This window comes from Colobus angolensis, unplaced genomic scaffold (assembly GCF_000951035.1).
Source record: "Colobus angolensis palliatus isolate OR3802 unplaced genomic scaffold, Cang.pa_1.0 Scaffold101, whole genome shotgun sequence".
NCBI classification, from domain to species: domain Eukaryota; kingdom Metazoa; phylum Chordata; class Mammalia; order Primates; family Cercopithecidae; genus Colobus; species Colobus angolensis.
In genome coordinates, this window is record NW_012111031.1 from 468,038 (window position 1) to 484,864 (window position 16,827).

Here is a 16,827-nt window from a genome sequence, read left to right on the forward strand (position 1 = left end):
GAGGGTCAGCACTGGGGAGTTGCCTGGGAAGCTTGTCAAAGCACAGATCCACACCGCTCTGGATGGCAATCAGAATCTCAGCAGACAGGGACCGGACATCTTTTCACAAATTCCTCAGAGATTCTCTGTGCCCAGCAAAGTTTGAGAACTGCTCCAAGGAAATGCAAGGCTTTCTCTGTACTTCCTCTCAGCCCCCTAAAACCTATCCCTTAAGGAAGAAGAGCCTGATATGAATCAAGGCAAGCACTCAATAAATATTTGGTCAAGTACAAAATGTACTGTGAAGGATCTTACCTCTTCTCTTTTCCGTATGCTGCCAAGGAGCCTGAAGCCACATTTGAACTCAATTATATAAATTTTCTAAGCCTTCACAGCTTGTATTTTTAAGCTCTTTTTTTCTCACTCAAATTTTTACTGCTATATTCTTCCCAGTTCTAATTTTTACCTTTTATTTATTCACTGCCGTTACTTTATTTTATGGTTTTTGTAAGCACTCTCAGACGCTCTGTGGAATAAAATGGGGTATAAGCATATAAACACAGTTTTACACAGTTATAAATCAAAGTGGCCAGTATTTGTGTTCCCGCCATGTTCCTTCCCATGCTAAGATCCTGCCATAGAGACTGAGCTGCACTCCTTTGTTCCAGTTGTCAGCTGAGAGTCTTTATGAAAGCACCAGCAGCCTTACTTGTGTCCTTGGAGTTCGATGGCTGTTCCTTTTCTCCCACCGATGTCCCACATGATGACAGAGTGATCTGAACTGCCTGAGAACAACACCCGCTGGACTGGGTCCCAACAGAGAGCGGTCACCCCACCTGAGAGGACAGACACAACAAGACGTCAGTCACAAGGTAAGATTCTTGCCCACCAAAGAAATGTGAATGCAGCGGAGACAGGATTGAATGCAGTTCCTGGCATACAATAAATTCTTGTGGAAAGAACAAACAAATAAGCACCCAAAGAGAAAAAAATTGGCTCCAAGGAAATTCCCACCCTTTAAGCATTTTTCACCGACATTTCATGTACCATAAAGTCGATTACTATAAAGACCAAAAGAAAATAAAAAAGACAATAAATTGACCTTCAAAAGGGAGACATAATTCTAAGAAGAATGGAATATACTGTACTGTTTGGAAATATTAACCACATTTTCTTAACTGCTGCCTACCTCCCACCCCTGACAATGACAGATGAGAAGGAAATGGGGTTTACAAATGCTCAATTAGATTTTTTATTCTTGAATATCAGATTTAATTAGGCCACAGTATCAGAATTTAAAATTATGTTGGCTCTTTGGGAATTTTACAGATTCCGGGAAAACTACTTACGTTCTTAAATGTCAGTTTCCTCAACTGTAAAATGCAGATGATGGTAACACCATGACCACTAGGACTATTACTAAGAATGATAACATCAACCCAGCCATTACCTACTTCATAGGGTTGTGGTGAGAATTCGATCAATTACATAGGACCACTCTACCATTCTAAACTGTAGTGTGCAGTGCAGATGTGGGTTATTAGGATTACTCTAGTGGTATGGCTATAAAACATTATAATAGGTTTTTTATGGTAGTCCCTTTGCAAATCAAACCCTTATGTACTGAGAACAGCAATAATTTTTTCCATATAAGATGAGCACAAAGCCTGCAAATACTTAAGAATGTCAGAAATACCCATTTTTTTACATTACTAAAAAATACTGTATTCTGAAAAGAACATAAAATAGCTTCTCATTTGTTGGAATCTGATATTTTTCTTATTTAGATTATCCATTTGTTCTAATGAAGTGCTATACCTTAAGAGCTTTCAGGGAAGTTTCTCTCATACACTTGTTTCAGGAGAATATTTTCTTATTTGTCATATGACTCTTCTTAGTAAGATTTTTTTTTTAAGATCAAAAAGGGAGGGGGAACCCCAAACTCTACTATTCTGGATTATGCTTCCTAGCGTTTTCCTAAACCTGCACCCTATACTGCTGGTATACACTCCTGCCCGTGTAAGAACAAACATGGCTTCTCCCAGTGCATATGTGGTTAGCCACCACAAGCAGCCCAGCCCTCACCCCCGACCACCAACATTCCCCACAGCAGCAACCAAACACAGTGAGGCCGCTCACTGTGTTGTCTGTTAAACTGTATTGTCTGCTGAATGAATGAAGGAGCAGACGAACGCAAACATAAAGATCATTTTCTCCACTTCACACAAGTTCTTGCTTAAAGGTCACCTCCTCAGAAACACCTTCCTTGACTACACGTGTCACTCTCCTGCTTATTTTTTTTTTTTTTTTTAAATTGATTGTCTCCTGCCCCAGTAGGACAGAAGCTCTAGGAGGGCTGGAGCTGTGGCTTGTTCACCACGAGAGATCACCAAAACCTAGAATTCTGCCTGGCTTACCTACAGTAAGCACTCAATAAGCCCGGACAAATGGGCAAATGATTGAATGAAGGAGTGCGAATATGAAAGAAATGCCCTTGGCTTTGTTCTTGGCAGATTAAACAGGCATACGACATCTATTAATGGGCTAATATTAGATCAAATGGGTTAATTAGGTTAAATGAGTTAAGACTAAATGGGTTAATATATAAGCACACAAAACAGTCCCTAGCACATGGGAAGAATGTGCCTGGCTGACTACTATTGTTAATGTGATGCCTTCATCTGTTCGACTGCTCACGTCTTTCAGTCATGGAATATCCATGTCAAGGACAATCTCTGAGATGGTCTTGCTTGACTGACTAAGCCACTCCAACCGGGGGGATAGATAAAAGTGGCAAGTGTTTGATTTCTCCTATATAACATGTGAAATGGGTAGCTCAGGTTCTTTAAGGCATCATGATCAGATTTAATAATGGTGGGCACTGGTAAAAATAAGGATTAGAAAGGTTTACTAGACTCAGTTAAAAAGACTTAATTGTAAGGGTTGTTCATCCTGTCAGAATCAACATGGAAATATTGAAATAGGGTTTACCATGACCCAGGTGACAGATACCTTTTAGACTTCCCTGACCAATATACACCTACACATCTAAGAACACATCTAAGAACACTGCACCATGAGGCCGGGTGCAGTAGCTCACGCCTGTAATCTCAGCACTTTGGGAGGCTGAGGCAGGCGGATCACAAGGTCAGGAGTTTGAGACCAGCCTGGCCAATATGATGAAACCCCGTCTCTACTAAAAATACAAAAATTACCCAGACGTGGTGGCGCATGCCTGTAGTTCCAGCTCCTTGGGAGGCTGAGGCAGAAGAATTGCTTGAACCCAGGAGGCAGAGGTTGCAGTAAGCCGAGATCACGCCACTGCACTCCAGCCCGGACAACAGAGTGAGATTCCCATCTCAAAACAAAAAAAAAAACGAAAAACAAAAAACACTGCACCATGAAGATCCAGCTCTCTGCCTTCTTTGTTGAGAATATGGGATGAGGATGGTTTATGGGGATAGAAGAGAAAGTTTGGATATGGTATTATAAGTGTATAGGCTCTGGAACCAGAATCTAGTCTTAAATCCCAGCTCTATCTTTATTAGGTATAGGACCTTGGGCAAGTTATTTAATGTTTATGTGCCTCATAAGTCTTATCTGTAAAACAGAGATGATAACAGTACCTAACCCACAGTGTTGTTGAGATTAAATGAGTTAATATATATAAGCACACAAAACAATGCCTAGCACATGGGAAGCACCACTCAACAAATGTCAGCTATGATAACAGTACAGGAGACCTCATCTATACAATCTCTGTGACAATGTCCTTTGTTGAGTCAGCCTTAAGGCAGTGACCAGCTTATTCTATGCTATCCCAGCCATCATGAGATCAATTAAGGTCTTAAAAACAAGACCAGTCTCTAGCTTTGCCACATTATATCAGGCCAGAAGGGGCCAGGGCTAGGAAGGGGAGTTTTTGATAACACAGAGAGTTAGGAAGGGGAATAGATAATGTGGTTAAAGCAAGTCAGGGTATATTCATCAGGCCCTCCCAGGGCCCAGAGTGGAAGAGATAGAAGGAAAAGCTGCAAGACAAGGAGAAGTTTAGGATGGTGTAGGGGTAAATAACTCTGGGGTCCTATGCCTGCTCTATGTAAATGTCCTAACAATGAGGTCATTTGAAAGTTGGCCCATAAATGATAAATCACAGCATTCATTTCAAATCAGTTCAACAAGCATGTACTGAGCCTCTTCTATGTGGAGGAACTGTGCTAGGCTCAGACACAATGAAATAAGACTTAGACTCTACCCACCAAAAAACAATAAGATGATGGATTACTTTTGAGAACAAGAAGAGCATGCACATTATGTTTGGTTGAGCCACTCTCTTACGGGATATGTGACTGCTTCCCCTGTCTGGAATGCCTGTCCTGCCTTTTATCACCCAAGTAACTTTTTCTCCCTCCAGGAAGCCTTCCCAACACCTTCAATCCAGGTGAGGTTCCAGTCTCTGTGCATACCTCTATTGTTACACAGACCCCACTATATTGAACTTGGTTGGATTATAAGTTGGGTTATGTATCTTTGTATTCCAGCACAGCACACAGTGACTGGTATGCAGGAGGTGCTCAATAAATGTTTACTCAACTGATCTGCTGCATTGAATGACAGAGAGGAATAGGAGGACAATAAGCAAGAGGCATCCAGGACAGCCTGGGATGGGGGCTGGTGGGAAGGCTGTGCAAGACACCAAGGATCAGAGATGCAGTGGGGAGAGGTGCTGACGGAAATGGCCTCTCCCTTCTGAGGGAATTTTTCCTGCGTCTCTCTGCACATAGGCCTTCCTGATGAACTGTATAGTTCTTTTTCCTAACACTTCTGGCAGCAGAGGAAGTCAACCACCTTCAGCCAGCCTGCATTCCAGGCAGTGCAGACACCCACCTCATACCCCAACCCACACTGGGGGCAGAGCCCAGGGCTTCAATGCTTGTGGTTTTCCAGTGTTTCTATTTTAAATGACAAAAAGCATTTCTTCCATTTCATTTGACTTCATTTCAAGTTAATCCATCTTTCTGGTCCCTTTCAGTGTTTCATTTTATGCTTCTCCCTTCCTTTGATCTCCCTAATATGACCTACAGAATAATTTTTAAATTAAAATGGTTAAATTCTTAAAAATAAAGTTTTCTAGTTATTCTTTAGTGGGCACAGGTCTTCTATTAAGGATGATGAAAAAGTTCTGGAAATGGATAGTGGTGATGGCTATACAACACTGTGAATGTACTTTATGTCACTGACTTGTGCATTACTTGTACACTTAGAAGGTTGAAACGGTAAAGTTCAGGTTATATGTATTTTATCAAAATAAAAAATTGCCAAAATACTTTTAAAATAAAAGTTTTCATAATTATACAATGTATACTATTATATACTCTCATAAATATAACTGTTAGTGGCTGGCTAATATCTCCCACGTATATATCTTATTTAAACTATTTTTAGATTTTTCTCAACTTTTAAGTATAAATTTTTCCAAGATGAACATTTTTACACACACGACTTTGTTCATATTTCCAATTAGTTAGAAGAGAATCCCAAACATAGAAATGAATCTGAGAGTATAAATATTTTTAGAAATTTAATATATATTACCAAAATGCTTAGGGAACTAATTTTTTTGAGACTTTTACCACATACCTTGCAAAAGTGAATGATCACGTGAAGTGTTACAAAATCAGGGTTGGAAACTGCTGGATCTGTCTTTCCCAGAGTGTGATCTGGTAACTCAGCAGAGGGAGTGTCACACCACACCCTCAAGGGTAATATGTGCAGGCCAACATGAGGCTAAAGGACACTAAGAGCCTGTTGAATACAATATCTGATCTTTTGATTGCTCCATTTTGCTCTAGGGTGAAGTGACAAGGGTTTTTGTCAAGCTAAATACCCTCCATCTCTAGACTACACCTTCTTCCTGAGATCCATAACTCTTCAGCCAGCTGTCTCTTTGCTGCCACCCCAGGGACCATTCAGTTCAAGCACAGTGCTGTTCTCTCCCAGACCTGCTCTCCCAGCAGTGCTCCAGGTTTCAGGAAATGCCATCACCAGTCAATACATGCGCCACACAGAAGTCTTGGGAGTCACTGCTACCCTAGTTACCAAATGCTGCTGACCCCTGCTCTCCAAACAGATCTTAAACCTCTTCCACTTGTCTCCACACACACTGCTGTCCCCTAGTCCAAACAAAGTCAGCATTCTGAGGGTCTCTAGCAGTAGCCTCCAGCAGTAGCCTCCTAAACAGTCTCCCTCCATCCATTTTGTTCCCAGTCAATCTACCACCTACTGCTGCCACAGTGGCTTTTTAAAATGCAAACCATGTCACTACTCTCTTTAAACTTCATCACTGGTTTCCCACCTGAGAATAATGCCTGAAGCTCCTACCACTACTTGTAAGGTCACCTGCCTTTGGGTGGTTGCTAACATTTTCCCACTCTAGGCTGCTGTTCCAGGTCTGGAATGTTCCCACCGGGTCTGGAATATTCCCACCACCTATGTAACTCCTTTTTCTCCTTTAAACACCTTCTGGCTGGGCACGGTGGCTCACGCCTGTAATCCCAGCACTTTGGGAGGCTGAGGTGGGCGAATCACCTGAAGTCAGGAGTTCAAGACCAGCCTGACCAACATAGTGAAACACCATCTTTACTAAAAATAAAAAAATTAGATGGGTGTGGTGGCATGCACCTGTAATCCCAGCTACTCAGGGGGCTGAGGCAGGAAAATTGCTTGAGCCCAAGAGAAGGAGGTTGCAGTGAGCTGAGATCGTGCCACTACACTCCAGCCTGGGTGACAAAGCCAGACTCTGTCTCAAAAAAACAAAAACAAAAACAAAACACTTCTTTGGGAAGCCTCCCTTTAATTATCTGCAGGAGGAGAGGACCTTCTGTTATCTGCTTCTAAAGAAGCCTCTGCGCGCATCATGGCTCCACAGCATCTGCTACTCATAATGTTTGGATGAATTCTCTGTAACTATTGGTCTAATGCATGCATTCCATGCTGGCTGGAAGATGGATAAGGGCAAAGATTATGCTTGTTTTATTCACCCACATATCCTGGCACCATCATATATAGAGAGAGTGGATGACTGGCTATGGATGACAATTCACATCTCTTGATCTGCACTTTATATACACTGGATCTGTGTGAGTCTCCACTATAAACAAAAATTGAAGTTCTAAATTATATGAACTTGCATCTTTACATTGAACTGTGACTTTCTTAGTCTGTTTAGTTTTTTTTTGTTATAGTTACACTGTTCCCTTCAATGATTCCCCTAACAGCTCATGAACAAGTCTGCATTTAATTATTCATTAATTAGTTTGCTTTGGCAGATTTACATTCAAGCCCTCCTGTTTCAAATATGTTCATGCTAATAAAATAATTTCTTAGAAATAAAAGAAAAAAAGATTGCATTAACACTATTAATTTCCAATGGTCAAAATATGATTTTTGGCCGGGTGCGGTGGCTCATGCCTGTAATCCCAATACTCTCGGAGGCTGAGGAAGGTGGATCATTTGAGGTCAGGAGTTTAAACCAGCCTGGTCAACATGGTAAAACCCTGCCTCTACTAAAAATACAAAAATTAGCCGGCCATGATGGTGGGCACCTGTAGTCCCAGCTACTCGGGAGGCTGAGGCAGAATTGCTTGAACCTGGGAGATGGAGGTTGCAGTGAGCCAAGATCACGCCACTGCACTACAGCTTGGACGACAGAGCGAGATTCTGTCTCAAAAAAAACAAAACAAAACAAGAAAAACAAAAGCAACTCCTCTGTTTAAGTCAGTTTTTGACTTTTTCATAGAAATACATTCTACTTTCTGCAGAAATAGCAAAGAACTATGATATTTGGCATTTAGCTCCAGAAGGAAAACCAGTAGAGGGAGCATAAGAACATAAAACTAGTTTCCTAAATCCCTAGAGATTAGAAAAATGTTATGCTTTGGCCTCTGGGCATGACTACTAGGTCGATTCCCTCATTAACCCACATTTTTGTATGACCTTCTGTACTGTAAGAGAGAATGATGGGGTGAAGGGCTATGACTCTGGACACATACTGAAGACCTGTCTGCTTCTGAGTTTGGATCTGGAGTGATGGGACCTCCAAAGCTGCCCTTTAATGGAACTGGATTAACTTTAGGGTGTTCATTTTGTCCTTACAAAAATCTCTTTCCCAGAACTGAGACTTGCTGTGTTTGGGACCTCCCAGGGCCCAGAATGAGCCTACCACTTAGGAAGAGCTCAACAATATGTCTAAATCACCATGGACTCTCTTACAGGTCCTCACTTTAGCTTTACAGGAATGAGCTGTATTGCAGCCACATTAGTGATGGGCAGATACCACTGTTTAGGAACAATAATAAGGTAACCATTTGACCTGCTACATTTGCCTTCCTGTTAGTTAGCGACCTTCCTGGGACATTTCCTGTTTTTCTCAAATATATTTCTTGATAAAAATAAAGTGAAAATGCTTTAAACTCTTTAGGAAAGATAAGACACAATGCCAAGGTCATATTTCATATCAGAACAAGCCTGTAAAACATGGGACCCTTGAACCACATGTGGCTGACAAGAGTGCTTAGAAGCCGCTACTGTCCTTTTTTGACCTGGAGGCAACAGTACAACACTCAGAGGGCTCCTATCAGCCACCATACCGTGAGTGGGTACGTGCCTGATTACTGAAGAGTCAAGAGGTCAGGCTGAAAGCCACCTCTGCCTAAAGCGAACCTGGGAACCATCAGGTCCATCACCAGGCCTGCGGAATGCACCTCTGAATTCTACCTTGAATCCACCCACTCCTTGTTTTCCCACTGTCACAGTCCCCTCTCAAGGGACAGTTCCCTACTAGCTTTCCAATTCCACTCTCTACTGCCAGACAACCTTTTAAAATCCAATCAGGTTACCTTCTTTGCTTCAAACTCTTTAATGGTCTCTCAGTGACATCAGGATAATGCCCAGCACGGTCTCAGTGACGGGAAGTGACTCTTGCTTTCTGGCTGCCCCTCCACCCTGACCTCCCCTCTCCCTCCCTCATACCCATTGTTTCCGCCAAAAAAGAGTGACTAGCAGTTCTCAAGAGAGCCATGCTCTTGCACATCTCCTTGCCTTGAACACACTGGTTTTCTCTGCCTGAGATGCTCTTCTCAGTTGTTTGCCATGAACTCAATACTTACTCATCCCCAAAGATCTGAGGTCAGGCAGACTCCCGAGGAGGCCGTTCCTAACCGCCTCCACCTCCTTCGAGTGGGCTGCCCTTCTGTGTTCCCAGAAGCGCAAGGTGCTCGCTCCCACCAGCCCCTGCTGCCATGCACTAGAATGTGCTTTAGTTTTTGTCTCTCACTGGGTTGTGAAGAATTTGAGGATAATGACAATTCTACTCTGTGACTGGGAGGAATGACTGAGATGACAAGGGACAGCACAGAGTATAAAGAGAAGAGGATCCAGGGGAGATCCTGGGGACACAACCGACCACAGTGGAGCTCGAGAAAGCCAGCAGCATCATAGAAGAAAAGCCAAAGGAAGGCAGTTACAGCCAGAAGGAATGGCCACAATATCAAATGCTGCTGAAAAGTTAAGTACGACAAGGTTTACAACGTGTCCCAGCAGGCCGCTGGTCACCTCAGGGACAGCAGTTTCAGTGGCATAATAACGACAAACCAGATTGTAGGGAGCTGGAAGGCAAATTGGAAGTGAAAAATGCGAAGCAGCTGGGAAAATTATATTCTTCTAAGAAACACAGTTGTTTGCTACAACTTGGATGAACCTTGAGGACATTATGCTGAGTGAAATAAACCAGTCACAAAAGGACAAATACTGCATGATTCCACTCTTATGAGTCACCTAGACTAGTCAAATTCATAGAAACAGAAAGCAGAGCAACAGTTTCCAGGGACTGGGAGGGTAGGGGGAGAGGATGGGGAGTTAATGTCCAAGGGAACAGAGTTTCAGTTTCACAAGATGGAAAAGGTTCTGTGATGGATGGTGTTGATGATTGCACAACAATGTGAATGTAGTTAATGTCACTGAACAGCACATTTAAAAATGGTTAAAATGGTAAATTTTATGTTTTATACATTTTACCACAATTTTTAAGGCATTGCTATTAAGAGAAGAAGGAGGAACTTGCTATAAGACATGGGATTGAGAGGGTGTTGGTTTGTTTTTCTACCAGAGGCAAAAAACATAAGCATGTTAATAAATTAAGAAGAGTTAGTCAAAAGAGAGACTAAGGCAATCCATTTTGGTGTGGAGACCCCGCGAATAGCCTGGGGCCAGAGGAAAGCAGCTCTCCTGCACTGAGAAGAGAAGAATGGGCCAGAGGAAGAAAGTTCTCCTGCACTGAGAAGAGGAGAAGTGGAGAGAGAAAAAGTTTGTTTGCTGGGGTCGGGGGGATATACAGTGGGCAAGAAATACTTTTTTTTTTTTTTTTTTTAAAGCTTCTATCTGATAGCTTTTGAAGGAAGAGGCAAGGAATGAGATGGGGATGGGGGCTTGGGAAGGATGGTGAAGGTCTCTGTTTAGGGGCCTGGAAGGAGCGAAATGAGGACAGGGAGAGGGATTATTAGGCAACTTCATAAGTCTACACAGGAAATCCTGAGTGTGCAATGGTAATGATGGTCTAAACCTCAAGGCAGTGTGACTACTGTAGACCCAGCAGCTGGCTACACAACAAGAAAAGGTGGAGAGTTAGTCTGAATCAGACAGGCTTGCCAAGAAGGCAGAATATTTACATTCACAGAACTGAGAATGCTGGGAAGGCGTCGGTGAAGCGATGCACCGCTGGGAGGAAAGGTGATGCAGGGGCTGAGACGCTGGAAAAATGGAGGGACCACAGGCTGGAATGCGCCACAAGTTGAAACAGTAAGTGGAATGAAGAAAGGGTGTAGGGAATTGGAGGATGAGGAGGCTGAAGTCTGCGTGAAGCACAGAAGTTTAAGACTTCTGAGGTGGGACAGTTCTGGGTCCCCCAGAGAACCCCAGGCCCAGTCTTGGCCAAAGTGTAGGTGAGGGTGTAAGTGGCTAAAAAAGAAATTCAGTCAGGGAAGACCAGGGTCCTATCCATAGGGGATATTTCCATGTGTTCTTCCTCACAAAGGCATAAATAATTCAGATGATCTTTTATGAATCTTCTTCCTTGTATTCAATTTTCTCCTTACTGTATGTTTCTTATTCTAGCATTCCATTTTTTCCCTTTAGGAAGCCCCTTATGATCTAGGTATTATCCAATTTTATATCCTCTTCCCCTGCTTTTTTTCTTATCGACATCTAAACTCAGTATTATCTCGTTTTACACAAAATCATGCGTTGGTAGCTGGTAGAAAACGGAAAGGCCCTTTAAGAACCATGAAAACTGGCAATGACTCATTTTCTAGGGTCGATATGTTCTAGAGTCAATAGTACATGTTAAAACTACTAGTAAAAAATTAATCATCATCATTTATCAAGTCTTTCAAAGGCTAAGCATGAATATTTTATACTACCTTGCTTAAATGACCCTGAGCAGAGCAGTAACATAAAGGGGACCTTCGGTTTTAACCTGAAAAGGATATGAAGGAAGGAAAGTTGGAGAGGAACTTGAGCCTTTTCACAAAGTCTAGCTACTCATGAAGAATATATCTGTCTTTTCATTTGACTTGGAAGTGGGAATCTTTCTTGTACACCATCTTCTAACTCCAGGAAAGGCAAGGTCAGACCAAGGCAGCTGTCTTTTTGGCCTTCTGGGGTTTGAGCCGTCTGAGGCCACATGCTCTCAAACAATGCCTCATTAATGTATGCCAACCCTGGCTTTCTCTGGTGCAATATGACAGAGAACCAAATTATCAACATTTTCAAAACAGATTGGTTTCTCTTTTGTTTGGATTATACAGAAAAATGTTTGACGTTGTATTTTACTGAACCATTTTGAAATCAGTTAAGCATATCATGTGTATCTTTGCACAAGCATGGATTGTACTTTGCCACTTTCAAAACATATCTGAACATCAGGAGATGCAGCAGGCGATATCTCACCGTGCTATCAGCACATGATGATTTTGCTGTTAATCCTACCTGTATGTCCTCTGAATGTTGTGACCAGGGTGCAGTTTTCTTGCTCCAGTTTGAGGATTGTTACTTGGCCTGAGTGGTCACCAATAAACACATGCCGGGTTTCAACATCAAATCTATCATGTAAGCATTAAGGATTGTTTTTCAAAATTAAATGGGGGAATTTACAATGAAGAAACAGGGCATAAATGTAACAAGAAATACGCAAATCCCATCTAAGGAAAACTTGAAGACAGTGCTCAACGACACAAAAGTGAACTTAACCAAATGAAGGACATACTGTATTACTGGACAGTAAGACTTAAAAATGTCACTTCTTGCTCCTAAATTAATAACATAAATCTATATATTTTAAAAATATCAACACATGTTGTTTTCTACAGCTATAAGTGTTCATATGGAAAAATAAATAAGCAAAAAGAGCCAAGAATACTCCGAAAATAAGAACAATATGGTATGTGATAGGGAGGTTAGCCCTACCAGATATTAAAAAATGTTATAAAGTTTCTTTAATTAAAAGTGTGGTATTGGTGCATAAACAGCCTAACAGAACAGAATACAAAGTTGAGAAATAAACCCAAAAGCACATTGAAATTTAGTAAATGTCTGATGAAGGTAGCTTTACAAATGAATAAGGAAAAGATGAATTTAAAAAAATGATGTTGGCACAAACTGGATAGCCATTTGGAAAAAGAAAATAGAATCTGTATTTCACAATATATACCAGGACAGATTCCAAATGAATTAGGGATCTAAATGTAGAAAATGAAAACATAAGCTTTAGATAGGAAAGTTTCTTTGTAACCTTGGAGTGGGAAAAGCTATGACTCAAAAACACAACAAATATTATGATCAAAGCCAAAAGATAAACTGGAAAAAAATATTTGCAATTTATGTCACAAAGGGCCCAAATCTCTAATATAAAAAGAGCAATCAAGAAGAAAAAGATCCCAAACTTAATAGAAAAATAGGCAAAATTTGAATGGAGCTATTAATAGATAGTTCAAGAATAAATCAAAATGGTGCTGTGCAAAAAGAGTTAACACAGCAGCTCTGACTGTGATCCTCTGAAAGCCAGCTTATGAAGTTGGCATAGTGTCTGGGAATCTGGATTTTGGGAAGGTCCCCACCATTAACTGATAAGAGTGGTTCACTGTGCCTTAACTGTTCAAACACTGTAGCTTACACTGAATACCTGCTTTCCTTCTGGGAATCTGGAATTTTGGAATGTCCCAGGCAGACCTGCCTACATGACCAGTAAAAGCCCTAGGCATGGAGTCTCTAACAAGTTTCTCTGGTTGACAAAGCCTAGCAACCCTATTTCTAAAGATCTACCCAGAGATACACAGGCAAAAATACAAAATGACACATGCCCAAGGCTAGTCACTCCATGTTATTTTAATAGCTAAAGTTTGAAAATAACCCAAATGTCTATCAACAGGGGACTTACTAAATTAACTATGCTACATCCACACAATAGAATATTATGCAGCTGGGGGAAAAATGGAGATCTGTATACATAAACACCAGGATATATTATCAAGTGTGTGTGTGGGGAGCAGCCAAGGCATATCAGAGTTTATAAGCTATACTACCTTTGTGTAAGAAACGGAGAGAAATACAAGTGTATGTATGTATGTGTGTGCATTTGCATGTATGCACTCATATTTAGAAAGGGAAGCACTACAAGGATTAAGATCTAACAAAAGTGGCAAGGTGAGGGGACAGTGATGGGAACGAGACTTCTCCCCTGTCATAGCTCCTATTTTAGAATTTTGTAATATTTTTACATATTAAAAGGTACATAAAATTTGTGGCCAGGCACAGTGGCTCATGGGAGCCACTTTGGGAGGCCAAGAAGGGAGGATCACTTGAGCCCAGGAATTCGAGACCAGCCTGGGCAACAAAGTGAGACCTCACCTCTACAAAAACTAAAATAATTAGCTGGGCATGGTGGCACATGCCTGTGATTCCAGCTACATGGGAGGCTGAGACAGGAGGATTGCTTGAGTCCAGGAAGTCGAAGCTGCAGTTAGCCATGTTCAAGCCACTACATTCCAGCTTGGGTGACACAGTGAGACCCTGTCTTAAAAAAAAAAAAAGAAAAAAATACATATACGTAATATATATCTCAAATATATATATTTAAAATCCCCCAAATTGAAAACAAAGTAAAATGAATGAACCTAACTATCAAATTGGTGACATAATCACATAATTAGAACGATTTCAAGTGCCTTTAAAACACAACATTTTCAATGTTTCAGTGTCTCACTTTGTTGTCCAGGCTGGTCTCAAACTCCTAGGCTCAAGTGATCCTTCCACCTTGGCCTCCCAAAGTGCTGGGATTACAGGTGTGAGCCACCGTGCCTGAGCAAAAATTTTATGTATTTTTTAATATGTAAAAATATTACAGGATTCCAAAATGGGAACTATGAGAAGGGGGAAGTCTCACCTCCATCACTGGTAGAATATATTCTAAGGACAAAGAGAGTTGCAAAGAAATCTAAAATCTCATTCAGTAGTCTTATTGTTATTTAGTATTGCTCATTATTTTGGAACCATTTAAATAAAACATAGGATAAAGCAAATGAGGAACTACGCCAGTGTTTTAACAGCCAAGATTTTCAGCCTCAGATAAAAGAATCAAGTACAAAAACCAAAAAGTAAAAATCCTGTAATGTTAAATTTGAATAAGAAATATTGTATGAACTGATGATTTATTCTCTTTTAAAAAATACACACACATTTATATATACTTCTCAGCTATCTCTGAATATTGTTCCTCACTAAAAAAATGGCTGATTCCAGGATTGGGACAGGAAAAGTACAAGACGAACTTGAGACATGTTGAGTCAGAAGGCAAGGAAGCTACCCAAGGCTAAGTGGGCTTATTTTAGACACGGTGGTAAAGGATGAACAGGTAGAGTACAGAGGCTATTTAGAGCAGTGAAACTATTCCATATGATGCTACAATTACTATTGTAATTGTAGCATGTCTTTATATATTTGTCCAAATCCACAGAACATACAACACCAAGAGTGAACCCTAAACTATGGACTTCGGGTGATAATGACGTGCCAGTGTAGGTTCACTGATTGTAACAAGCGTACTACTCTAGTAGGGGACACTGGTAATGGGGAGGCCATGCATGTTGAGCCCATGAGGCACATAGGCAATCTCTATACTTTCTGCTTAATTTTGCTGTGAACCTAAAATTGCTCTAAAAAATAGTCTTTAAAAAATAAAAATTGGGCTGGGTGCGATGGCTCATGCCTGTAATCCCAGCACCTTCGGAGGCCAAGGTGGGCGGATCATGAGGTCAGGAGTTCAAGATCAGCCTGGCCAACATAGTGAAACCCCGTCTCTCCTAAAAAAACAAAAACTTAGCTGAGCATGGTGGTCGGCGCCAGCTACTTGGGAGGCTGAGGCAGGAGAATCGCTTGAATCCAGGAGGCAGAGGTTGCAGTGAGCTGAGATCGTGCCATTGCACTCCAGCCTGGACGACAACAGTGAAACTCCACCTCAAAAAAAAAAAAAAATTAAAAAAGACATTGGAGCCCATTTAATGGAGCTGTTACTGGCCAAAGATAGAATAATTTGAACATAAAATAAAAAGATGGCAGTTTATTGAAATATACTGAACATATTATTATTTAAAAACAACCAACCAATGTAAGATTTCGTAATAGTGCTCAAAAAGAAAAAAAAAAAGATTCCTATTAAAGGTAACCAGGGCACCAAATTTGTACTCTGAAAATAAGGACTAAAAAGAAAGATACAAGAATTTATCTTGCTTTTCCTATAATAATTGTATTTCAGGGTAACCAAATAGCCCTAGTTAGTGAGGAGGGGGGAAGTTATGCTTTAGAAGTATTCCAACAAATATATGGGAAAAATATGATAGGATTAGAAAATCACCATTTTGCAACCTTAACGAAAAAGTGTTCAGGCAAAGCTCAGCAACAGATGAAACCATTAAAAGGCTGGTATGGAGGACGGCGCTGCAGGGATCCGGCTGTCACCACCTGAACTGCCGATCAATCTCAGCGTAACTGAAAGGGCGACAATGCAATGCCATGTGCCTTATAATGGGAAGCTCTATGAAGCACGCTTGGTGAGAACCAAATGCTCTCACTAATAAGGCTGAATCTGAATGAAATCAAGATTATAGGGCAGTTTTTCAGTTTACTGAAAATATGTGAGGAAGGTAGGTAAAGGAGCAAGTTAAATGACATCAATTTAGAATGTGGGACTGTGTGCAGGAGAACTGATTCAGTACCTTCAACGAGGCAGCGGCATTACAAAAAGTGAAGGGGGCACTGCTCTGGATGAAGAAAGATTTAGAAGATGTGACAACCACATGCAATGTGTGGATCTTGTCTAGATCCAATTTCCAACAAACCTACTGCACAAAAGTCATTTTCAAAATAATCAGTGAAATCTGAAATTCAACAATATCAAGGAGATCAAAGATTGTTAATTTTTAGATGTAACAATAGCATTGTGATTACTGAAAAAGTAACTCATATATTTTCAATGAAGTATATAAGGATAAAATGATATAAGGGTCTAGAATTTGCTTTAAAATACTCCAGCAAAAATTGAGAGAAAGCAAAAAGGGATAGAAGAACCAACAGTGGATGTGAATGACTGGCATTAAGTATGATAGGAAGAAACTGACATAATCTTAACAGCTTTTCAGAACTCTTCACCTGAACAGAAATAAATCTAAGAGATTACATTAGGTGGGAAACATTCTACTACACATGGTGACATTTTGGAAATATCTCTGACATGAACAAAAT

General features: G+C 40.8%; 1 protein-coding gene across 1 annotated transcript in view; it reads right to left on the bottom strand.

Annotated features, from left to right (window-relative positions):
- The window catches only part of WDFY2 (WD repeat and FYVE domain containing 2), a 176,797-nt gene that overhangs the window by 22,171 nt on the left and 137,799 nt on the right, over window positions 1-16,827 (bottom strand). Inside the window, exons 6-7 of the mRNA XM_011939056.1 lie at window positions 12,022-12,134; window positions 689-815 (exon numbers count right to left, since the gene is read on the bottom strand). Of these exons, the coding sequence (XP_011794446.1) occupies window positions 689-815; window positions 12,022-12,134 (240 nt within the window). The remainder of the gene's footprint in view (window positions 1-688; window positions 816-12,021; window positions 12,135-16,827) is intronic.